At 32.8% G+C, this 27002-nt stretch overlaps 2 protein-coding genes across 3 annotated transcripts; both read left to right on the top strand.

Moving 5' to 3' along the window:
- The first annotated feature begins 1426 nt into the window (after positions 1-1426).
- On the top strand, positions 1427-4516 carry LOC108842842 (uncharacterized). Its single transcript, XM_056994885.1, is given in 7 exon segments — positions 1427-1441; positions 1793-1847; positions 1850-2049; positions 2051-2133; positions 2872-3254; positions 3257-3441; positions 3443-4516. Coding segments are annotated over 7 exon segments (1869 nt in total). The 3' UTR covers positions 4391-4516.
- Positions 4517-14907: 10391 nt separating this feature from the next.
- On the top strand, positions 14908-20762 carry LOC108831781 (protein NRT1/ PTR FAMILY 5.2-like). 2 transcript variants are annotated; one of them, XM_056994371.1, is made up of 6 exons: positions 14908-15207; positions 16867-17084; positions 17227-17792; positions 19433-19831; positions 20190-20495; positions 20583-20762. In XM_056994371.1, the coding sequence occupies exons 1-6, from the start codon at positions 15093-15095 to the stop codon at positions 20653-20655; spliced, it is 1677 nt and encodes a 558-aa protein (XP_056850351.1). In that variant the 5' UTR covers positions 14908-15092; the 3' UTR covers positions 20656-20762. The 2 variants fall into 2 exon arrangements, with proteins under 2 accessions (XP_056850351.1, XP_056850350.1); XM_056994370.1 differs by having other exon boundaries at positions 20190-20762.
- The last annotated feature ends 6240 nt before the right edge of the window (positions 20763-27002 follow it).

The following is a 27002-nucleotide window of genomic DNA, read 5'->3' as shown; positions in this document are numbered from 1 at the left end:
ATCCAAAATAAAACCAATTAATAATTGATGATACATGGACTGATCACTTTTATAAAATTTTCCAACTTTTGATGTGACATTCATGCCTAATATATTAAGATATCATCGTAGGTTTTGTAACTAATGTAGTAGTAAGTAAGATCTATCATTTCTTCAGGTCTTTGTAGTTAAATTTATTTGCTTTCAGCTCCAATTATAATCTACCTTAAAAGAAAAAATAAACAATTTAGATTCATAATCTAGATTTAAAAGAAAACTAAATATTCTATGTATAATTGTTTACTTCTAGCAAACACAAGTAGTCAAGTAGAATTGCTTGATAACTTTTTAAAATTGTGGAAGAATTATGCCACTTCATGTAGATGCATGAAAGTATACTTAGTTGAATATGGATAAAAAACAAAACAACATACGATGATAATAGTTATCATTTTAAAAAGTATTACTTGCTTGGCAATGTCTGCATAGTTTGGTGGAGGATCTGTTGGGACAGATGACTTGTTACTACTCTGCAACAAAAAAAAAAATATATATATATATATATATATATATATATATATATAACTACAATCAGTAGTAGTAGTAGTCGTAACTATTTTAAATAGACGGACTAAATCAACACTGGTTATTCAGTTTCCATGTGTGTTAGAAAACATCATCTTTCTTGGAAATGTCAACATGGTTTGGTGGAGGATCTATGGGGGAAGATGACTTGTAATTAGCCTGCAAAGTGGTCAAGTTTTAAACCATAATCAGAAACAAGTAACTGTGTTGTATAGAAGAACTAATTAATATGTCTGATGTTACAAAAACCTCATCAGAATCAGCATAAGCTACTCTAATCGCTCCAAGGCTAAAGAGAGCACCAAAATCTGCAGGCGCCATAGAGAAGCATGGAGAATCATTTAAGGTGCTGCTGCAAGATCTCAAGACATCACTTGCTTTCAAATTATGCTGAAAGTTGCAGCAAAAATCAAAAAGACAAAAGAACAACATATGAAAGTCGGAAGGATCATAGCTTCTCGTGCTCTCAAATTTCTCAACAGTAGCCATTCTTAGAAGAATTCATTCGAAAACGCATCAAGAATCAGAAGATCATCACAAAATTTTGTAAGAGATTTACAGATTCTTGAATCAGACAGTAGAAGAAATGGTGTGAATCGTACCGTGATGGAAACATCGATGAAGCTCGGGTCGTCCACGTGGGTGCGAAGGAGGAGGATGAGAGAGCGATCCGCGCCATACGCGAGCTGCTCGAAACAATCGGTGTAGAACCGCCATTGGATTTGCCTTTACACAATTTCTCGAAGCTGTTTAAGGGTTTATGGGGGTTTTTTTGTAAGGATTTGAAAACAAAAAGTTTATGTGACTACAGAGAAACATTCCAGAGATAACCAACCGGTTCTTTTCTATATACCGGTTTAAGATGTCGGTCTGTATGGTATGTGCCGGTCTCAATTATCTCACTATTAATTAAATAGATAGATTGTGCGATCTTCGTCTGTATTTTTTTTGTTTCAGTTTTTTTTTTAGAGTTCAACTTTTATATTTAATTTTTTAAACTAAATTTGTGTTCAATATTTATTTAATTTTAGAAAATAATTAAATAAATGAAATACATAGTTTCTTTTTCAAAAAATGAAATATATAGTTGAACATAATATTTATATAATATGTTCCTATTCTAATAGAATAAATTGCTTATAATTATTTAAAAATTACTTATAATTATATTTGACTCTTCTATTCCAAGATCAATTAACTAAAATTAGTAGTTTCAAAAAGCTTTTAGTTTGATGGTGAGAAGATGCGAGTGGTTTTGTCGTTGAGTAACGCTAGCAGCGTCGGAGGCTGTTTTAGTTTGATCCGAGGAGTACTCTTGTTGCGGAGGGAGGTTGGGATGTAGAGAGGAACAGGTTCTGTGGCGCTGCGTGCAGGATCTTGAATTTCACTGATTCTTTGAGTAACGCTGTTGTTGGTGACTGTTTGCTGAGGTTGAGTTTGAGGTTTCCAGCTTCCTTGTCGATTAAAAACATGGCTCCGGTAGTTGGGGGAGCTTTGGAGTGATGATAATAAAACAAGAATCGAGTTCAAGAGCGTAAACGAACCGTTGTGGCGTTTCTCTGGAAAAGAGTGAATTTCAACCCCGACAATCCGTGTCGTGTGTTTTCATACCCAAACAAAGAAGCAGTGCATATACATACCCAAAATAAGATATTTGAAAAAGTTTCAACCCAAACTTAGATGAAATCCGACATTGGCTAACGTTTCGTTAATTCACCGTTAAACCCTGCTTAGTCAGATAATATGTGGCATATTGATTTAATCAAAGACAAAACAAAACGACGTCGTTTGACTCATTAATCAAAACGACGTCGTATTCAATTGAGGGAAAATCAAAATTAAAAACTCGAATCTCCTTTGTTCTTCTTCTTCGACTCACGACTCTCACCTCTCTCTCCTTGTAGGTTAGCTTTGTTGTCTCTGGTTCGAGTTCGGGTCTGAGAGAAAGAGAAGTGAGAGTCGTGAGTCGAAGAAGAAGAACAAAGGAGATTAGGGTTTTTAATTTTGATTTTCTCCCAATTGAATACGACGTCGTTTTGATTAATGAATCAAACGACGTCGTTTTGATTTGTCTTTGATTAAATCAATATGCCACATATTATCTGATTAAGCAGGGTTTAACGGTGAATTAACAAAACGTTAGTCAATGTCGGATTTCACATTACGGAACTAAGTTCGGGTTGGAAATTTTTAAAATATCTTAGTTTAGGTATGTATATGCACTGCTTCTTTGTTTGGGTATGAAAACACACGACATGGATTGTCGGGGTTGAAATTCAACCTTTTCCCGCGTTTCTCTGGTCTGAGGTATGAGTATACAGAGAGGGAGAGAGTGAGTAAGCTATGCGAGAGCCGGTCCAAAAGCAAAGGGAAGCATTACCCTGATGCTCAGACTTCAGACATGAGATTTGTCATGTCGGTGTCTGGAGGAGACAATGTGTTGAGATCTGCTCGTGCAAGCCCTTACTTCATTGGAGATAGACTGTACCGTGATCTCTTGGTTCGTGGGCAAGGTGCTGCTGGGGTAAGTGGAATCCCTGTGAATGTTGTCACCAAAAGCTTCACCAACATCACTTACAAGATCCGTTTCTTGAATCCTGTGTCTGAATCTCGTGGAGATATCTATGCAGAGGGAACGTATGATAGGGATACAGGTGAGTTATGTATGGTTGGATGTCAATCGGTTAAGCTATGGTGGATTGCAGTCTCGCGATCAGATTCAAGTTCTCTCCGGTTGATTCGAGAAGCGATGACCGGTTAAAAGGAGCAATAGAGAGCACACGGGAGAAGATAGATCCGCTTTACGTTGGACATATGGAGGTTGTGTCTAGGTCCATCTACGTTCATCAAGCTAAAGAATCTGTTTGGAGAATGCATTTTGGAGATTGCTATGGTTTTAATATCCAACACGCTCTCGTGTCTCTTCGTTGGGTTGCAGCTTTACCATATGAATAAGCATCAAGAAACGCTTCCTTTCATCTCCGTGACAATGCTGACGCTTCTCGTGCTCGGTCACATGATTCCTCTTCTGTTGAACTTCGAAGAGCTCTTCAAAAGCGGTAATAACCAGGAGAGCTTGTTCTTCGAGAACGATAGATGGCTTGAAGCCAAGGAGATTGTGGTGAGGATAGTGACGATGATTGCTTTCTTACTCGAGTGCCGTCTTCTCCAGCTAGCTTGGAGCGCTAGAAAAACACCGGAGCAGCAGCAGCACCGTGACAACGTGTGGAACGCAGAGAAGATGGTGTCTTACGTGTGTTTGCCTCTCTACATCTCAGGCGGATTGATAGCTTGGCTAGTGAACCGTAACAGAACACCTAAAAGAGTGGTGTACATAGGGAAGCCGCGGTCGTCACGGAACCTCTTGTACCGTCCCGTGACGTTGAAACGCTCTTTCAAGCGTCCTTCTCTGTGGAAAGATCTGAAGTCTTACGGAGGTTTGATGCTTGACGCCTTCCTTCTCCCTCAGATACTCTTCATTGGGTTCAGCAACTCGGATGCAAAGTCTCTTGCCGCTTCGTTTTACGTTGGACACAGCTTCGTTCGGTTGCTACCTCATGCTTATGATCTCTACAGAAGTCACAGCTACGGGAAGATACTCGACTGGTCGTTCATCTATGCAAGCCACAAAGTGGACTATTACTCCACTGCGTGGGATGTCATTATCCTCTGCGTCGGTTTCCTTTTCGCTGTTTTGGTTTTCTTGCAGCAGAGATTTGGTGGTCGTTGTTTCATCCCTAAGAGGTTCACAGAGGATGTGAGATATGAGAAAGTTGTAGAGTTACAACAAACTGGTGAGCTACACAAGTCCAATGATTTTTCTTGATAATATACAGGCAGATACACAGTTTTTGTCTTTTTATTGTTTTGTTGGTTGTATTGTATCCAGCTTTTTCTTTTGGTGGGAACAGATTGTTACAGAGTGAATATAAACTTAGCAATAAGCATGTAACCAGATTTCTCAAGCTAACTTTGCTTATAATATTTTTTCTCTTGTAGATCATTTTGTTCATAAATCCTCTCTATCCCACAATACATTTACAAATGAAAACGAATTGAAGGTCCCTGGTTCGATTCTGAACAGGAATATGTGTAATTTTATTGATGGTTTATGATAATTGTAATCAAACGTTAAACCTTAGACTAATAGTCTTATACAAAAAGTCTGCAGAAAAAACTGAGAAGCTCATCTAAATCATGAAGGAAATAAGGATTCTCATGGACAGATATTATTACAATTAATCTTTATGATAAATCTGATATAATATCAATTAATAAATTATAGAAATCCAATTTTATATGATTACTAGATCATGACCCGCCCGACCGGGCGGGATTTAATTTGTTTTAACGCATAACATATATTCTATAGTAGTTAATACAATTTGAGATTTGTCTTTTTCACATAATGTAGTTTTATATAATTTCGAGAAGTTTGTCTTATTCTATATTTATTTTTGTTTTCTTTTGTGTTAGATTTTCAGAGTTTTTCTCCGATTGTAGTGCTGATATGTCTCATGAATTGTTTCTGATTTGTCTTTAAAACATAGCAACAAAGATTAACCGTGCGGATATATAAATGTTTTATATTGGTAAAATAATTTAAATGAAACTGTATTAATCGGATTTTTTTTATAGATTCAATTTGTTTTTATTAATAGAAAAGTATTATGAATTTGTATGCAAAAATTCAATAAATTAAAAAATGACAATGTGTTTTTTTAATAAATCTAAGTGCAGAAAAGTTATACAATTTCTATTAATGTTCTTATCATTTTCAATTCACTTCTATAATTTTTTCGGAAAAGTAATAGAAGAATGAGTTCTATTTTAATTTTAATGTTTTCGAGTGTTATTTGTTATAGAGGAAATAGTATTTTAATATTTAAAAATAGGATTATATCATATTTTGGAGTGAATGAAATCTACATTTTTAAAAGCAAATTATACAAGATGGCTTGATTGGTGATATATTATTAGAAAAGAAAGTTATATGATTTTAACTTTTACTTTTTTCGGTATATTGAAACATGGGCTTAAGCCCATCCGAAACTGGACCAAAGCCCAGCCATTTATACTTCAATTTATTTGTATAGCACAAATCCTTATAATAATGAACTAATCGTTAAACAAATATCAAACATCCATAAACCGTCAAAGGCAATAGATAGTTCAGCGAGGATGCACTCTAATGTGTTAAACAAATGTTTGTTTTCATTTTTTTATGGACACATTTTGGTGGGAGGAAATGAATATTCCCTTACCTATTAAGTTAGATACAATAAATACAAAATCCGAGATTTGATTGTGCGTAGTTGATTGCCACGGAGATCTTCTTAAATTTAAATTGATGTTTCTGTTATTGAAATCCCATAAATACGTCAAGTTACCTATTAAGTTAGAAAAACATAAATACATAATCCCATGACACCGAGATTTTAGGTAAAAGTAAAATAAACTTGGAGAAAGAGGTTTCCCATATTTATGATATCTTGTCAATCGGATTTTAGTATCTTAAGTTTAAATTGATGTTTATGTTATTGAAATAAGAATATACGTTTAATTATTCTATTTAGTGTATATTCACAACTTGGTGAAGGGGCTTTCCCATAATCGATTATTTTTAAAGAATAAACTGATATATCTATTATTGAAATAAGAATATACGTCAAGTTATTATATTTAATGTATATTCATTATTTGAGCATCAAGGAAAAATATATTCTGATATCTTTAGTATTGAGTTTCAAAAAAGTACCGATGTGGTTCAAACATATTCCTCAATTATTTGGTTAATTGAATCCATTGTTATGGGAGATAATTGGACCAAGATATTAAAATTGTACAATGACTCGTTTCGGACTCGTTTATATTTTTAATAACATTGTTAATATTTATTTGGATCCATCAATTCTTTTATATATTTAATTGTAAGAATGCAGACTCGTGTAATATTTATATGTAATATTTATATTGGAGACATTTGTTGTATTCTTTGAATATAATAGAAGAGAGGGATTGTTATATTTTTACTATATAAATATGATAATGTCAGTAAACTGTAACGAAAGAATAGATACTTTGTTAATAATATATTTGTACTATATAAATATGATAATGTCAGTAAACTGTAACGAAAGAATAGATACTTTGTGGTTTCAAAAAAAAAAAGAATAGATACTTTGTTAATAGTTTACGGTGGAGTTTAGGAGTTTTGTTAATAAATTACGGTGGAGATTAGGAGTTTTGTTAATAATGTTCAAGGAAAGAATAGTAAAAAATGTGAAAGTAAAAATGATAGTTACGGTGGAGTTAGAGGGCACATGCTTGATATTAAACTCTTTAAGGAAAAAAATAAATGAAAGGTTAAGATAAGAATAATAATGTGATGTCCAACTTAAAAATCTACCTAGAAGAAGTTAGAATGTTTCTGTTTTAATAAGATAGATAGAAAAAAATATATAACAAACAAAAATAGAAAAAAACGTGATATTTGGAAACTATATATGTACTAGTATTCAAACTGCGCGTCGACTAGGTTTTTTTCATCTGTTTTGTTTTTGGTTATAAGAACGCTGTGCGTTCTACGTCTATATATTTTTGTATGGGGGATTCAATCAGCAGTTTGCCAGATGAGATACTTGGCAAAATCCTGTCTCTAGTTCCGACAAAAGTGGCTGCTTCCACATCGGTTTTGTCCAAGAGGTGGAGGAATCTGCTGTCTCTCGTAGACAGCCTTAGTTTTGATGAGTTGAAGGTTGTCTATCCCAACGAAGAAGAAGCAAAAAAAGGTTCACAACGCTTCTCTGATTTCGTAGACAAGACACTTGCTCTGCTACGCAACTCTCCCGCCATCAAGACATTCTCTCTGTGTCGTGGAGTTAGGACCAAGAGTTACAAGGATGAATCCGCCCGTGTCAACCGTTGTATTTCGACTGCAATGGAACAAGGTTTATTGGAACTACACTTGTACGCCCCTACCCCTGGGTCTCATGTTATCATAGAACCTAGTGTCAGGACTCTCTCTCTCTTCTTTCATCAAAATCTTTTACAGAGAGAGAGATAATATCTTGTCGGATCAGTCACCGGCGATTGCTTCCAGATGTTCGAACTCCGCCTCTGGCAACAGTGGCTTTTAAAACACTGTTTCTGCCTCTAGCAAGCAATGGTTCTCATCAGAAGCGGATCCACGGTTTGAGCAGGTGTGGCACGTGCCCCAGGCTCAATGATATAATTCTCTTTTGATATGGATATGTATATGTAGTGTTTAGATCTTTTGGATAAAAGACTACATTGTGCCCCACTCAACTCTAGAATGAGTCTCTTTTTTTTTGAACAACTGAATATATTAGAAAATGAGCTTTAGCAAAAGGCTAAGCCAAAAAGAGAGTTTGTTACAAAGGCAGGCTTTAGCAAAAGTGTCTGCAAACCCAATTGAGATTTTTAGGAATGAAGGAAACATGCAGAAAGGCAAAATATGAACTGATTAACGATTCAATGTTTGCAAGAACTCCATAGAGCTCTATAGATCGCCGATGGCTTGTACAAGCTCCTTGCAGTCTGATCGAAGCCAGATATGTGAGAGATGGATGGATGGATGCCACGTGCTCAAGGGCAGATCGGATTGATAGCGCTTCCGCCATGAGGGGAGAAGATACATGCTCTTGGAAGGAGCATCCTCGAGCCACCACTGTCGATGCCTGATCTGTGAAGATCCAAGCCAGCCCTGCCGTTTTGGTATCAGAGTCCCACGCCGCGTCGGTGCTGCAGATGATGTTTTCTGTTGGGTTGAGTCGAGGAGATGTCTCAGGGGATATAATGATAGAGGTGAGCGGGTTCAAAACCTGAGCTCCATCCCATTCTTTTAGTGAAGCTATTGTCTTTGTGGTTAATTCTCTTGCGGTTGTGTTTCTGTTTTGAAAGATCAGTTAGTTGAGAGCGGTCTAGATATGCCAGCAGATCCAGGGGAAAAGGTTGGAGCTTGTTCCCGTTGGTGGAAGGTTCGTCTTGGATATAGAGTTCTGGAGAGCAGTCTTGAAGAAAGTATATGAATTGAGTTCCAATGCGGTTGACCATGGGCAGATACCCCACACTTCCTCTGCGAAACTACAATGGAAGAGTAGATGTTCGATTGACTCCTCCTCTCCACATCTAGTACAGAGCGTGTTGACAAGAAGGCCTCGTTTTCTTAAGTTTCCTCCCGTTGGTAGAATGTTTTGAGCACACTTCCAAAGAAAAAATTTGAATTTTGGAAGGAGTTTAGGAGACCATATATATTTTTGCCAATTACATCGCTCTAGATTCAAGAGTACTGAAGTCGATTGAATCTTTTCTACTTGAGCTGAAAAGTAACCTGACTTAGCTGTGTATATTCCTGACTCTCGTTGTGTCCAAATGTAGGCGTCTGGGGTTCCTTTTATACTGGGGCGGATGGTGAGAGTGCGGGATGAGAGCTCCGGGAGGATTTGTTCTACCATTGACTTGTTCCATTCCTTGTTTTCCCTCGATAGTAAGTCCGCTACCATCAGGTCTTGGTCTCGCTCAAGGCTTGGTCCGAAGGCTTTTACATCGAGTTTCGGACAGATCCATGAGTCTGCCCATATCTTTATGGACTCTCCATTGCCTATAGTTTTCCCAAGATGTGTCAGGAGAAGGTCTCTTCCGTGAAAGATACCTTTCCAGCCATGTAACGAGGATTAGAGGTTCGTGGCCTTGAGGAAAGGTGTTTTGTGGCAGTGTTTCCCTAATAGGACTTTAGCCAACAAGGAGTCAGGTCTGGTGATAAGTCTCCACACGATTTTTCCTAGGAATGCTTGGTTGAACAACTGGATATCTCTAAATCTTAGGCCTCCTAGTTGCTTAGGTAGGGTAAGTTTGTCCATGCTCTCCAGCAGATTTTCTTCTTCCCATCTGTAGAATCCCATCAAACCTTGTGCGAGTCTCTAAAATGTGTGTTTTGGTTTTTTTAAATTTTCTAAACACTACTATATATATTTAAGACTATTATATCTTACTCATTGTTTTTACAGAACACTTTTTCTCTAAATTTTTGTTACGTAAAATTGCTTTTATAATTTGTTTTGCTTTTCTTCCTAGTTTTTTCTATAAGAAAAATATAATTTATTTAAACTTAGTTTCAAAAAGTTATTTTTATTAAGTTTTATTTTATTTATTTTAATACTTATATTGAATATAATATGTGATTTTATAATATGATAAAACTAAATATTTAACATTATTAAAATCTTTTATCTCTTTTAGTTAACCCACTTTTTTAAAAAATAAGATTAAGAATTTTTGTGACTATATTATTTTAAAAAAAAATTAACCTCCTAATTATTTTTAATATATATAATACGTACTATATTTTAAATTATTTTCCGGTTTCGCCCTGATTCTCACAACATCTTCTTGGCTGGCTATCACTTTGAGATCCATCTCTCATTTCTGATGGACTTCAGTGGTTTTCATCCAGTTTATCCAGGTGGTTTTATAAAGTTTTGTTTTTCTTTTCAACTGTTTCTTTGATATTCTTTCAATTCAGTTTTGCTTCGAATGTTTTTTGATTGCTGAGATTTTTTCCCTTTCGGGTGATTCCATCTTGGTTTTATCGAATTGAAACTCTCTGAAACGCTTTTGCAGTTGCTTACCGATCTCGAATTATCTCTGTTCTTGCTCTTTCTTGGGTCTCCTGTTCCGGTTAGTTTTCTGATGGATATCCTGTTGGAGCTTCTGTCATCTGCTTCTATTTCCAGTTAGTTTTGCGTTTGACGCGTCTGCCATGAGCTGTCGTCCTGAGCTTCTCTTCCCTTGGGATTTTTATTGTTGGGCTTTGCGGTAACTGAATCGAAATATTTTGAAAATTTATTAGTTGACCTGATAGTGCCTCACATTCCTCTAATATCCTGAGAATTGTTTGACACTCTTCTATTTGTACCTTACAGAAGAATTGTCATTTATCTGCAAAGAGCAGATGAGATATCGATGGACAAGCTCTGGCTACAATCTGATTTCTTAGTGAAAATAGTGAGATTCATACCTTGATACTTCTTGTAATCACGAAATGAAGACAATAGACTCCATAGATCGATATTGTCCACAAGTCGCAATAAGCCCCAACCCATGTCAATTACAAACTTTACGTTATTTCCATAAAACCCTCGAATAAGATCTTCCTTTCCTTTCCTTTGCTTTGTTGCCCCATCATCTCGACCAAGAACTGTTAGATTATGCGCCCCTCTAATCCTTTGTCTCCCCGGATCCCACCCTCGAAAACCCATCGAACCCTAGGACCTCGTCGCCATCGCCTTTCCTCTTTCTTTACGTTACTAGAATTTTCTACTCTTTGTGCCAAAATATTCTACCTGATTTTTTGTTAGTCAAAGGTTTTTATAACCTTTCTTGTTCTTATTTTTTTGAATTCTTCAAACTTTTAAATTTAACTAATTATATATAAAATTTTAACGCTAATTAAATTTAATTATTCAAAAAAAAACAATCACAAAATTCTGATGTGACCCTAAGTTAGTGTGGCATCACGTTATTTTCAAAATCCAAAAGTTTATTAGATTTTTTTTAATTTAAAGGTCACGTTATTGTTCTTATTAATTATTTTATCATTGATATTAGAATAAATATTATTATTAGATTATAATATTAAGAAAATAATATATATTGAATTTTTTAATTTAATAATTATTTAGATAATTTTAAATATCTAAATGTTTTTTTCAAGAACTATCTTAAAGTTTATTTGTTTTTAATAAATATTTGATTATTTATATGTTTATATATTCATTTATTTTATTAGAATTTTCATAATGCAATTTGCACGTCAAAAATGTTATCAGTCAATAGTTTTTAGAAAATAGTAACTCTTATTTTTATTACAAACTTACAACATAAATTTACTTTTTATACTATATAATTTTTATTATAAGTTACATCGAATTACAAATCATATTACTACTTAGCTTTAATATTACACTAGTCAGAGCGTGTATTTCGTTGCAATGATTTTAAAAAGCATGAAATAAATGATGATCAGGCATGGTGGATTCAGAGTTACCAGCTTGGTTTTCCGAGTCAAGATGAGAGTTTTGTTTTTGTTGATGACCAAAAAAAAAGATCGGGCACGGTAAACTGTAAGCATATGCAGAAACTTAATAAAAATATTAAACTTATTTGTCATTTATATAGTAAGTAGTTGGACGCATAAATGAATACAATTACACACGTTACTATGAAACATATTGTATAAATTGTAAGTATGACCAGATTTCAGAATTACTTAAATGATAATTCTGATTAATTAATTTTAAAATTAAATTCATGTCAATGTTTACAAGTGGAAATTGAAAAATGGATGTTCAGCATATTTTAGGAATCTTTGATAAGCAGTTAACAGCACAGACACATGGGTGTTCTTACAATAAGTGAGGGCATAAATAAGAAAAAAATGGGAGCCTACCCAAATATTATAGACCAGAAAAAAGCTTAAGATTCATGGAGAAAGAGGAAGAAACAAAGTTAAAGGTCAATGTAAAAGGTTTAAACAATAAATTTTGTCTTTTACGTTAATTGTAGTCTCAGTTCTTTTTTTTTTTTTGCTAAATATCAAGCACAATTGTTTACATCCTATAGGTCTCAGTTCTGTTTTGTTATTATCAATTTTTCATTCTTTAGCACATTTTTTCCTTACATAAAATGATAAAAAGTTAAAAAAAATTAACTACATAACATTTTGAAAACGGGATCTTTAAAAATAGGGTCCAAACCCATGTTTCACTTGGCTCTGTCCAAAGTCGTCCCTGCTGACACACACACACATATATATATAATGGTATGAAAAATATATATACTACCACCAAGAAAATATAGTACTGATTTGCTTATGGAAATAAAATTTTCACAAACCTAAAATAATTTAGTTGGTAAATTTGTGTTTTTTTTACAATGTTGGTAAATTTGTTTTATACAATGAGACTTTCGTATGCAGATAATTTTAGAATATATATATATATATATATATATATATATATATATATATATATATATATATATATATTTTTTTTTATCAGCTGTGTTTTTGTTTTACCAATTATATAAAAGAAACATTCTGTATTCCAAAAAAAAACATATTGTATTCGGCTACAACGACTTAGTCTAATTAATTAATCATTGATTTGTACTACTATTCATTAGGTCTGAGATTTATTATCAGAAATTCGGATTCGATCCAAGATCCGATCCAGATCTATTTTGAAAATTCGGATATCCAGAGGGGCAGGATCTGAATCCGAATCCGAATAATAAATATTGGATTTGTCTAAACCAAATCCGAATTAGGATATCTTGAATTTTCAATCCGGATATCCGGATCCGTAGTTTTATTGATAATTATTTCAAAAATAGGAATATATAATTAATTTTATTTATTATATTTTTATTTCTCTACTAATAAATATTTAAATTTATATAAATTTTGTAATAGTAAACATAGATATAACTAAAAATATTATATATACTTATTTTGAAATTAATTTAATTTTTTATATTTTAGTATTATTTTTATTTATTTTAAGGATCTATATTTTAATATCCGCCGGATATTATAATTTTTAGAAAGATATCCGACATCTGGATATCCGAAAATCCAATATTCAGATAAAAATAGTAAAAACATAGACAAGAATCTGGATATCTTAAAATACTCCGGATATCCGATATATCCCGGTCCTACCATCCATCCGTTATCAATATTCTTATCGTTTTTATTCAACAATGACACAGAGTAGTTAAACAACAACAAAAATCGTCATACAATAAAAGAAACAAACAGATCCATGAAATTAATGCAATTCTTAATGACCAGGGAAATTTTTAAGTACATACAGAAGATCCTTTAAAAAATAAACTCGTTTGTCATGTATGTGTAGTATAGTCTGTCATAAAAATAATTGAACCAATAAAACAATCTAGTTGCTTATTTAACCAATGGTTAATGGGAAGATGTCATACGGTTAACTTTCAGAATATTTTTAAATATAATTCTAATTTTAGTATTTCTTTCGCTTCGAATTACTTGTCGTTTTAGAATAGAATTCTCGTTTTAAAATAAGTGTCGTTTTCAGTTTTCAATGTAAATTGTGGCAAATTCTACGTGGATTATAAGATAATAATTTTTGTAAAGTTTTACAAGATTAAAAAACTGAAATTTGTAAAATTCAATTTTGAATTTTCCAAAATTTAAAATAAGGTTTTATAATAGTTTAACAATATATCATACAATTATTTATAAATATATGAAAATATTTATACAATTTCTTAAGGTCCAAAAGTATTTTGAACTGATTTCTAAAATATTTCATATATTTTATGAGTGAATTTTATATGATGTGTTATAATGGTTTTATAAGATTTTAAATGCCAAGGTTTTTTTTGTTCACAAATGTAAAAGCTTTTATAACAACTCTTTTTTCTATTATAGTATTGCATGGTTTTGAAAACCAGAGACCGGCCGGTCGGACCGGACCGGACGATCCGACCTTAAATCGTTAAGCTAATCGAGTCTGGTCGATTTAAAATTTGGATTTAAATTAAATCGGCTAACCCGGTTAAAACCCGGCTAAACCGGCGACTCGGGTCAGTAAAGAAAACGGGTTCATCAAAATATTAAAGATCGTTTCATTAATTTTGATATAGAAATGGTAACTTCTTAATTTGATTACAGATTCTTAACTCTTTGTTTGAAAATCCAAATCATTTATTTTCTTTTTTAGTTTTTTTTATATATATTTGTTTACTTCTCTTCGTTATACACATCTATAACAATAAATTATTATCCATTGATGGTCACGTCTATTATAACTTTTATATGTATACCATCGTGATCACGCGTAAAACAATAGTGATCACAAACATTATTATTTAATAATTATTTTAATTCTATGTGTCATTTATAAATTATAACATCAAAGGTTCATCTTTTCGCTGGCTTGTGTATCTTCGTGTTTTAATTCAAGTAATTTACAGAGAAAAAAAAGGAAAAAAATTATAACATCAAAAGTTTCTAGGTGTCCTCTCCAGTTAATCAGATTTTCACTTATGTATATGTATATATATTTTATATGTATACCCATGTACTAAATATATATAAAACAAGAATCACTGAAAATCCGGTTAAACCGATTGGACCGGTCCGACCAATCGCCCAATAATAGTTCCGAGTGAGTGACCGGTGGGTTTTCAAAACATTGAGTATTGTTATTAAGTTGTTGACCACCCTTCAGTCAATAAATATGTTAAAATGGAAGCAGCACCTTTCCGCATTGAGAACCATAGTCTATTATTTTTGTCAACTCTCTCGGCTGATTGTATGTGTTACGTCTGCACTACGTGAGGCATCATCTTCTTTGTATATATATGAGACAGAACTGCTAATTCTCTCTTCACACAAGTATATTATAGCCACATTTGAAAAAACAAAAAAACACAGAAGCTACGAAACTACGAAGAGGGAGATATAAATGACAGTAGAAGAGGTAGGAGATGATCACACACAAGATGGAACTGTTGATCTTCGAGGCGATCCTGTTCGAAGATCCATTAGAGGTAGATGGAAAGCTTGTTCGTTCCTCGTCGGTAATTATACTTTCAACTTTTTTTCTTTTATGTTTTTTCTCTCTCTCCAAAGTGTTCACTTAAATTGATTAATCAGAGTGATTATGCGTTAGTCTTAACAGCTTCACATTATATATAATCTAGGTCTCTTAAATATATTTCAAAAGGAAATTAAGAGCATCCGCAGAATTTCACTATATGCTACATAATTATTAGATAACGAAACCGGTTTAATTATTAGAGAACGAAACCGATTATCTAACATCAGAAGTTAATATATCAACATTTCTACAATATCGCAATATTCATTTACGCCATAAATTTCTATATCAACCTCACATATATAAACTAATCTGTATCGATGTCAAAAGTTTAATTATTAGAGAATAAAAATGATTATCTAAGTATATCATTGTGTTGAAAAAGCTCGAATGAGTATAGCGATTTTTCACAAAATTATTTTTTAATGATGTCATACTAATAATTAGAATCATCTCAATTTTATAGCTATGGCGTATATGAATTAGCGGTCAGCCATATTCCACCCACAATTATCCTATCCATGCCGTCAAATTGATTTGGAATAGCCGTCTTAGTATGTTTTGTCATAATTTTCTGTTTTTTTGTGGAATAAATTCTTTTATAATATTGTTTTGTTGTAATCTTTATTGATTGATTATTGATTGATTTTTGGATTCAATTCGCAATATTGGTTATCTTATATTCCAAATCGTGAATTAACTTAAGGCATATCTAAAATTTTGTAATTAATTTTTGAATCAATTCATAATTTTTATTTATTAATTTTTAAAACCATCAAATAATTTTCGTCAATTATGGTCATATAAAAAGAAAGTTAGATTATGTTTCCAAATTTAACCTGCGTTGATTTATTAGCATTCGAATATTAAGACAAATTTATATATGCATTGGAACGTAAGTTATGGAGTATTAATTAGTGAATATTTTATATAATTATGGCAATTTGTTTCCATCATATTAACTCTAGACCCATATCATTACTTATATAAATATGTAGCCGAAAGTCTCCTCACCACAATCTGCTTCTCAAATCATCATTACTAAAATATTCTCGCAACCAAAACATTTATTGCGGGCTTTAACTCTGTAGTCGATTACACAAGATTTTCTAAAAAAGCAAATAAGCTTACATTATATAAAGATGCACAAATTCATTTGATATTTCATTATATTTTATATTTGTGACTATAATTTTTAAATTTCTAATATCTATAGATTCAAAGTAATAATTTCTTTTAGTCACTCATTTCGCGTCGGGCGATTAAGAAAAATATATGGAACAGATTTGAGGTCATCAATACCACATTAAATTATTTTGTTTCTGTTTTCTTTTGCAAGAAAACACGATTTGAAGTAACTTCTATGTTCAAATTTGAAAATGTGTGCTTGGACAAACAACCATACTCTAAATTATTAAATTGTCTTTACCTCTCAAAGTCTCAGTTTTTATTTATATACGTGAAAGTTTTTTTTTCTTTCGACATTAAATAAAATAGCTATTTACCATACAAATTACCAAGTGAAACAGTATACTGATTTTTAATTAAAAAATTTCCTACTTTGATGTGCAATCTCATGCATTATTTGATAAGTTTATCACCTTCTCCTCGTATTAATCAATGTTATGATATAACAAAGTGTACGAGGCATTTGAGCGGATGGCATATTTCGGGATATCGAGCAACCTCGTGATTTACATGACAACCAAATTGCACCAAGGCACAGTTAAGTCCTCGAATAATGTGACCAACTGGGTCGGGACTGTTTATCTCACTCCCATCTTGGGTGCTTATATCGCGGACGCTCATCTTGGTCGCTACCGCACGTTTGTCATCTTTTCTACTATCTATTTTTTGGTACTTATATTTTCTTTTCTCTAACCATTGAGAAACAATCAAAATCTTTCTTTCTCATTAGTCATTACGAATCAGGAAGACTAAATCAATCGGTAACCCTCCCAGCCCTGAACTAACCGGTTTAATCATTTATCAATTGCAGGGGATGATGGTATTAACTTTATCAGTATCCATACCGGGAATTAAACCACCTGAATGTTCTACGGCTAATGCTGAAGACTGCGAAAAGACCTCTGTTCTTCAGTTAGCGGTTTTCTTTGGAGCATTATACACATTAGCCATTGGTACTGGCGGTACAAAACCGAACATTTCTACCATAGGAGCCGATCAGTTCGACGAGACCGACCCAAAGGAGAAGGTTCAGAAAATGTCATTCTTCAATTGGTGGATGTTTAGTATTTTCTTTGGCATTCTCTTCGCCAATACAGTTCTTGTCTATGTTCAAGATAATGTGGGCTGGGGATGGGGTTATGGGATTCCAACTTTAGGACTTGCTGTATCCATCCTTGTTTTTTTGTTTGGCACTCCTTATTACCGCCATAAACTCCCTGCCGGAAGCGCTTTCATGAAGATGACTCGAGTCATTGTGGCTTCATTTCGCAAAGCTAATGCCCCAATGGCACGCGACCTCACACAATTCCACGAGCTGCCTTCAATGGAATATGAGCGGAAAGGCACATTTCCGATCCAGTCCACTAAGAGTCTAAGGTAATGTGAATATTTATTTAGGTGCGTACGACTCATATTTTTCTGTTTGTTGAACATCATAGAGTATAATAAGATATTTCTCATTACAAGGTTCTAACTTCTAAGAGAATATCTAGCTAACTAAAAATAAAGAAATCTAAAAAATAGAAAGAGTTCTTGTTTGAAATACTCAACAAAGCAAAAGCACTTGATGTAAAAAGGTTTTGACTGAATAAAATTTTACATTCAAAAAAAAATATTCAACAAAAAAATTTAGATACTCATGTCATTTTCTAACTAGTTCAATATATTTTTGTACTTAAAATTTAAATATTTCTCAAAATTATGTTAAAACCAATAGTTTTATATTTAACTAGGTGTTTTCCTGCACCATGTGCAGTGATAAATTTTATAAAAATTAAATTATAATTAAATTTCAGTTTATTAATATTATATATTTTATTATTTTGACCAATAATTAATATAAATATCATTTAATTAAGCATAAAATTAAGAGAAATAATTATGTTTATTTTAAATTATATTTAAGAATATATATGTATATATTTAAATAGAATCTTAGATATTTTTTAATTATTTCTTTTGGTTAAATGTATTAAATAACTTGTAAACAATTACTAAAAATCATATAAAAATTGTATAGTTATCAAAACTTAAAACTAAACAATATTTATAAAATTTGTAGATATCTAAAAGAAAACTAATGATATTACGATTAAATTTTATAATTTTTTAAAAAATGCACAAAATTTTGAAAGTTTTAGATAACAAAATTGTATAATTATAAAAGTAAAGTAATTATATTTCGAAATTCAAAATGTCATATTTTAATATATTTATTTTAGTGATGATTTATGAGTTATTAACATATTCTAAAAAAAATTCCAAAATATATATCAGCATTAAATGTAATTATCCATCTCGTATTTGACATGTCATCAATCTTAATAGCATGTCCTATTATTTAAGAATATATATGTAATATTTAAAATTAGAATCTTAGATAATTTTTTTTATCTATTTCTTTTGGTTAGATGTATTTAATCAACTTGTACAAAATTACTAAAATCATATAAAAATTGTATAGTTATCAAAAATTAAAACTAAATAACACTTATAGAATCTGTAGATATCTAAAAGAAACTAATGATATTACAATTAGAAATTTATAATTTTTTTTAAAATGCAGAAAATTTTGGAAATTTTAGATAATAAAAATTGTATAACTATAAAAGTAAAATTAATTAATATTTCGAAATTCAAATATCATATTTGAATATATTTATTTCAGTAATGATTTATGAGTTATTAACATTTTCTAAAGAGTTTTCCAAAATATAAATTAACATTAAATATAATATATGATTTATTGCTATATTCTAAAAAGTTTTCCAAAAATATATATCAACATTAAATGTAATTGTCCATGTCATATTTAACATATGACATGTCATCAATCTTGATAGTCATGTCATATTTTTTTTTACAAAAACGATTGTAGAGAGACATTTGGCAAATCACTTCACAAATAATGTCTAAGGGATAGCTACTCTTTTTTTTTGTAACACATTTAATAGTTACTCATATTGAGATACTCATCAATGAAATTTACCTAACATGAAACCAACTATGTGTTGCAGGTTCTTAGACAGAGCTTCACTCAAAACAGGAACAACAGATCAGTGGAATCTTTGTACAATCACAGAAGTCGAAGAAACAAAACAAATGCTTAATATGTTACCGGTCATGTGTGCAACTTTCGTCCCAAGCGTGATGCTCGCTCAAGTCAACACTTTGTTTGTCAAACAAGGAACGACTCTAAACGCAAGGATCGCCGAAAATTTCAGCATCCCGCCAGCGAGTCTCGCTGCCTTTGTTACAGTCTCATTCCTTGTCTCCATTGTGTTATATGATCGACGCTTTGTCAAGCTAATCCGAAAATTCACAGGGAATCCAAGAGGCATTACTTTGCTTCAACGAATGGGAATTGGTATTATCATCCACATCCTCCTCATGATAGTCGCATGTTTCACCGAAAGGTATTGCTAAAATTTAAGAAAAGTATGACTACTTTTTATAAATATTTAATCTTATAGTACAAGAAGACAAGCAACTCATGAAGCTGAATCCGTCTGAAATCTAATCGAAATTAATTGTTTCAAAAGATTTCTGATGATAAAATTTGAAATTTGTCAGAAAATCAGATTAGACGTCTTCCTCCGAAATTCCCGTTAGAATGAGTTTATTTTTGTTGTGTTATAAATAAGGCATACTCAGTTAGTTGATTTATTGAACTATATAATTATATATAATCATGTCATTATGTAGTAATTCCATATTTTCTTGTATTTTATTAGTGGCCTTACTTCTTTTTTTTATTTGGCATTTTTGTAACAGGTATAGACTCAAAGTCGCTGCCGATCATGGACTCATCCACCAAAAGGGAGTAAAACTACCACTGACAATCTTCGTTTTGCTTCCTCAATTCGTGCTAATGGGTATAGCTGATGCTTTCTTGGAAGTTGCAAAGCTAGAATTTTTCTACGATCAAGCTCCTGATAGCATGAAAAGTCTAGGGACATCGTATTCGTTAACGAGTTTTGGGATAGGGAATTTCTTGAGCAGTTTCTTGTTGTCGACCGTATCAAATATAACGAAGAAACGAGGAAGAGGATGGATTTTAAATAATCTTAATGAGTCTAGGTTGGATTATTATTACTTGTTCTTTGCGCTTCTTAATTTTATCAACTTCCTCTTCTTCTTGGTTGTGGTTAAGTTTTATGTCCATAGAGCTCAGGTTACTCATTCACTGGATGTGAAAGAAGTGGAAGCGAAGGTGATGGGTGTCGAGGAGAATGAATAACCTAAGTATATTCTTCTTTTTTGGTAAAATAAGTATATTCTGTTTTTTTTTTAAATCTGTTAATTTCTTTATGGACATTTACTTCAAATGCCTCGTACATTAATCACATGAACGTCCCAAATATTGGTTTACCCTTAATTACATAATCACTGTGATTTTGTTTTAAGAAGAAATAATCACTGTGATCTAACTGAAGTTGTAGTCTTTGTCGGCAGCAAAAACTTTCCTAATCTAATATCCAAATGGCAAACTAAATCTTTCTAAAGAGGGATGAATATCTTATCTCCTGTGATAATAATTTGTGGAAAAAATAGTATTAGATACATAACGTAAATACAAATAAAAACAGTATTAACCACATAGTATAAGCAAAAATCGAATGAAACTTAGATCATTATAGACTAAGACCATCTCAATACTGCATTTTTTTGAATAAATGTTCAATTTTATTCATCCAAAAAACCACATTTGTACAAAAGATTTAAATTTGGGTTTGAATTGTGTAAAGAATAAACTATTTCTCTATTTGACTAGACTTATCTTGTACCAAACCACATTATCTAGCCCTTCCTCCATTCTGTGATCACCATGTCGTTTGATAGTAGAGAGCCCATTCCTTATAGTTTTGTCGATGGTCTTAAGAGTCAAAGTGTAAGGAAGATGTTTCTCCCCATGTCTCATACGATTTCTTTCTCTCCAAATTGTGTGAACAGTCACTTGAAAGGCATATCTCATCAAGAAAAGCTTGACTTGATTGTATTGTCTGTCGAGCAAAAGAGCAATAATATCATCTCGTTCCTCTGTGTATTGTGTCCGTAGCAGTTCTTTCATCAGCTTTCCCCAAATCTGATTTGAGTAAGAGCAAGAAAAGAAGAGATGATTCTTTGTCTCTATATTCTGTTTGCATAGCACACAAGTAGTATCAATGTTGGGATTCCACTTTATTATCCTGTCAGATGTAGATAGCCTATTTTTCATTGCAGTATATATGTGAGAGGAATACTTTGGCATGGCATGAGTAAACCATACATATTGACTCCATCATACATTTAGGCCTTCTTCTCTGATCGCAAGCCAAGTGTTTTTAGTGGAAATGTCACCTGCTATGCCCTTCCATAATGCGATATCATCCAACTGGTTTCCTTCTTTTATCTTCTCTATTTCTTCTTCCACCTTGTTCAGTACTTCAATGCGATGTGTCTTTCTTCTGTGATATGATATGACTTCCGCAAACAGTAGATTTTATTGGTATGCCAAGATCCATACAACCTCTTACACCCAACAGCTCAATGAGGCGGCCCAGACTACACCAGTGGTCATGCCAGAATGAAGTAGATGCACCATTCTTTTACAGACACTCGATGAAAATAATCTTGCCCTCAAGCTTTATCATTTGGAAACTGACGTTCAAACTCCATCGATTTTGTATAATGTTTTATGCACGAACTCTTGTACTTGAACTTCCTTGATTTGTAAAATCTTCTTCCATCTCACCTTTTGCTGTAACCATAAATTGCCTTTTTCTTTAAGCAAGTGAAGATTCAGAATTTTTAACCTCCCACGTATACTCGGTTCTTCCTTTTTCCTCTGTTTTCTAACATCATTTTCCGTTGATAACAACCCAGACATCACATCGACTATCAAGAAGCCAGAAAATCTTCTTTTGTACACTCCCTCTCTCGAAGACAAGCTTGAACCTCAAGCAAAAGGATGGAAGCAGCACTCTAAAGCAACACTGTTCTTGTAACAGGATCATCATTCTCAATATAAAAGCTGTTGCATCCCTTACGTACAAAACTGATCCACATTACAAGGTCATCAGATTAGGGTCATGTCTTGGCAACAACTCAAGTGACACCCTACTACCAAAGACTGGTATTCTTTATATAGCCACCATAACCAGACAAGTTGAAGCTGCGGCTGACCATACTGCAGAGACTTGCCTGGATCATGCTGTAGCATATTCCTTGTGTTGCATTTGAATTTAAACCACCGTTTCTTGTAACTTTGTTTCTTTACTGATTTGTATACAAACAGCTTCTAACTCTACATTAGCCGAAAACTGACCAAGACAACACATTCCTTGTGAAACCAACTGCATAATCAATCATGCATTCGTTTCGTTTCCTCACACAGAGAGAATATAGAACCATGTCGTTGCAACAAGTCATTTTATTTACTTGCATTTTGCAGCCCACCATCAGAGGGTATTTGTCTGCAGTTGATGATTCCGGAAGTTGCACCAGGCTGCCTGCCTGTTTCATTGGCGTGTCTATCTGAGATGCATCCATCAACACTGTCCACAAAGACTTAACTGTGAAACTGTTGGTGAGCATAAACTCATGTTCATGAAACGAAATAGTCTCCTCTAAACAACCAGTGGCTGCTCTTTCAGAGGAGAATGACCAGAAGTCTCAGGAAGGAACCGTATCCTTCATCATCACCTCTGGGAGAGAACAAGTCTCAACCGAAGCACATTTATCAAATAACCTGTTGTGAAACTGCAACCAATCCGGGAGGGAGGGAACGGTGGATTCTCCATCTCGTCGTTGAACCAAAGTAAAATCGATCCCTCAGATATATATTAATTCCATCGAAACTCTCAGCTCAGCTCTGCATATCAAATCAAAAGGCAAAATGGCCAGAGAAAACATGTATATTCAACTGTCCTTAACAGAGCTCTTGTTCTTCAGCTGCTTCGTTTGTCATTCTTTCCACTTCATCTTCCTGTCTTTCACCACCGCTGTGACTCATCAGTTCCCACTAATCAGCTCGCCGGCAGCAACACATCCTCTAAAATGATAGCCAGCTTTTTTCATTTCATGGGCTTGCAGAGTTCATTAATGTTCATCTATATTCCTCTCAGCCCAACAAGAACAAAGCCTGTTTGCATCATTAATTCAAATACTTTTGTGCGTCTCTCTCTCCCACCCTGCTTTAGTCCTCTGTAACCTATTCATTCTCAATGGAAATAGCTTTTTCACCAATTTCCTCCTGTTTCGAGAGATTACTTTCACCAATTTCTTATATGAAGTAAACCGTTTAACCTATCTCTTTAATTCTTTGATTTCCAGTTATGTAACAAGTAGCTTCTACTTATCCGCAAAGAGTGTACAATAATGGATTGGAGGTTAGCTCTTCCAAGTTCAACCATATATTTTATATATATATATATATATGTATATTAAAGTGCTATGTACCACAAGACAAATAAATATATATATAAAAATATTTTTTTGGAAGTGTTATTGCTAAAAGATTTTGTTAAAAGAATGCATTATCTTAAGTTAACGAAATATTCGAATTTGGAACCGAGTTTCATAGAACATGAGGTTGATTAGTAGAGGCTGTATATTTGGATTTTTGCTTCAAATTTAAGTTGTCGATTTGTAGCTTTTGCTTTCGATTTTATTACTATAGAATTATTTCAAAGATTTAAAAGCACTATGATAAAACAAGAAGAAGAAGCTTTAAAAGCACTAAACATAAAGCTGTAGAAAAATTGATATCTAGAGTCAATATATTTCACTTGATTTTGGACTGTATCATTAAGTTTTCTTAACAAATTTTGGTTGTTTTGATTTTATTGCTATTGAGAGAATTGTGGAGAATATTTTAATAAATTTTTATTTATTTAATCAAATGGTTATTAAAAAGTTTCTTTCGATCATAAGAATGTCTACAAGTAATCTAAACAACAAAACCATATTTAAAATGATTAATAAAAGGATTTGGTTAGTATAGGTTTGTTCCATCGTGAAAAACAAATGGTTAAACCATACATATAAAATTGAGTTTCGTTTGATTTGAGATATTAGTAGTAGACGAAAACTGAAATATAACAATGAAATCTAAAATAAGTTTCTAAATAAATAGATCAGATAATGCATAAATCATATCACTTATATATATGATCTCTTCCAACTTTTGATGTTAGACTTTGTCATTAATACATTCATTCGAGATTATGGTTCTTTAGCCATATTTGAACAGTTTTTGGGCAGTGAGATCTATGGAAAATTTTCTTTTTCGGATCATATAGATACAACATACTACTACAAGTCATTTGTATAGATCACGATGATAAATATTAGCTGAAAATGAAACAAAATGCATATCAGAATCTCCAAAAAGATCATCCAAAACTTATATAGAATTTTGCTAGGTTAACCAGAGAAGCTGAGAGAAGGTAATGCATAATATCAGATACAAATGCTAAGAAACAACATGAGATTCATCGCCCTTCTTCTTGATCCTTTCTTCAACCTTTTCATCGGCAATAGAAGTCGACTTTTCATCGGCAGTATGAAAAACATACACTTTAGATTCATAATCTAGATCAAAGAAAGAAAAAGGAAAACATACTTGTTTCTGTTTCATTTTCTTACCAAGTTCTTCAACTTGTGAAAGAACAATGCTCTCTCTCTTAGATGCATGAAAAAAAACACTCCAAGTTGACCCTGCATTGATAATCTTCAGCTAAAATAAATACATACAATGTTAAAAAGAACTTAAAACACAGCATTCAAACCTCCTCGAGATCTATGCATCATCTGAGCACCAAGACTTCAAGTACTAGCTCCTGATTCATCAACTCACTGTATTTTTCAACAGAAGTCAGAAACCTATTGAAACTATAAAATTTAAAAACCAGTACTCACACTATAAACTACCAGTAAATCCCCTTGAATCAGATATATCTAATCTTCGTATCTTAAGCCCATGCATGATAAGCAGCAATTGAGAGTCTGACAGGTGAACTCCGCATAAACAAGATATGTGAATGTGGGAGAGATGTCAAAAAACGCTTGTATTGGAGCTTCAACAACCTCTCTCAAAGCATCATCTTATATGTCCTTACTCGTGTACTCAAAGCACTGTAGGTGTATGCAATGTGCACTCGCCACATGCATAGCATACTCTAGAGGCACAAGCCTTGCCAAAAACAAAATGAATCTAATTAAGTCTCTAAATGTTTTCCTATTTCTCTGTAGAAAGCCAAGAACTTACATTAGTCTATGAAAATCCAAGTTTGTTAAAACAGCACAAATAGCAAGCACCGGAGTCAAATCTTCTATACCTATTAGGTCTAATCCAACTAGTTTCAGTTTTCTCAAACCCCTCGAGATGCAAAAAGATAAGCAATAGGACAATGAGTAAAACAATAATACAGATTATGTATGTAAACACAAGAACAAATGTTACACAAAAAAAAAGAAATGCATATCCCAAATATTGTAGTGGCTCTAGTAACCTCCCATAATACATTCTATTCACATCAAATCCTCAAGATATCTGTAAGAGAATCCAACTGCAAGGGAATTTATTGTCAGATGAGCCCTCCTTATAAAGATGAGTGCAATAAGATTTTTTCCATAACAGAGATTACACATGTCAATGTTTTCATAAGCATATGAACACACCTTGCTGCTCTGAAGAACACACAAACATGCTCTGCTACGGCAACTTCATAACTTGATAAGTAAGAAAAAGACTGAAATGATGTGTATATGTAAAATTAGTCAGATCTAAATATAGAATAGTATTACGAGCGTAACAGATCAAAACGTAGATATAACCTTGGCGGTTAACTCCATTAGATGAACTTCTAATATAAAATCAGCTGTTGGTAAGTGAATCATTGCATATTACATATATATATATATATATATATATATATATATATATTTATGAAATCTTCCAACTTTTGGTGTTGGACTTTGCCATTAATACATACTTTCGTGGTTCTTTGGCAATTTTTGAGCAGTATTTGAGCAAGGATTTATGGACAATTTTTTGGGAACATATATTGTTGGATGACATGGAGATATAGGTCTATATATATCTATATCATTTTAGCAATGAACTTGTGTGTTTTATATCGGATATGTCTAAGATTTTAGCTTCTTAACTCCATGTAAGATAATCAGAATTTGAGAATCTGACAAATCAACTCCTCATAAAGCGAGACATGTGACATTTTGTAGACTTGTCACAAGTGCTTGAAATGTAGCTACAACAACCTCTCCCAAAAGAGTACCATATATATAGATTATGATTATTGTATTCAAAACAAAGCAGCTTTATGCAATGTCAAGTCTTTTATTTGTGAAACTACACCTTGTGAATAATTAATTGAAGATAAGAGCTGATGGAAATTTAAGCTTACGGATTCTTGACTTTGAGTGTAGAGAATAAGATTTTGAGTTGTGATAAACCTCGAAAAATAAAGTATAATAAAACATGTTAGTTTTTATTTGGTTTAGTAAGAGAGTTAGTTTATGCAAATATGTGTTAGTTTATGCAATATGTAATATGTTATTATTTTCTAAGGATTTCGGAATGTA

Source organism: Raphanus sativus, chromosome 9, assembly GCF_000801105.2.
Source record: "Raphanus sativus cultivar WK10039 chromosome 9, ASM80110v3, whole genome shotgun sequence".
NCBI classification, from domain to species: Eukaryota; Viridiplantae; Streptophyta; class Magnoliopsida; order Brassicales; family Brassicaceae; genus Raphanus; species Raphanus sativus.
This window is presented reverse-complemented; position numbering and strand designations above follow the sequence as displayed.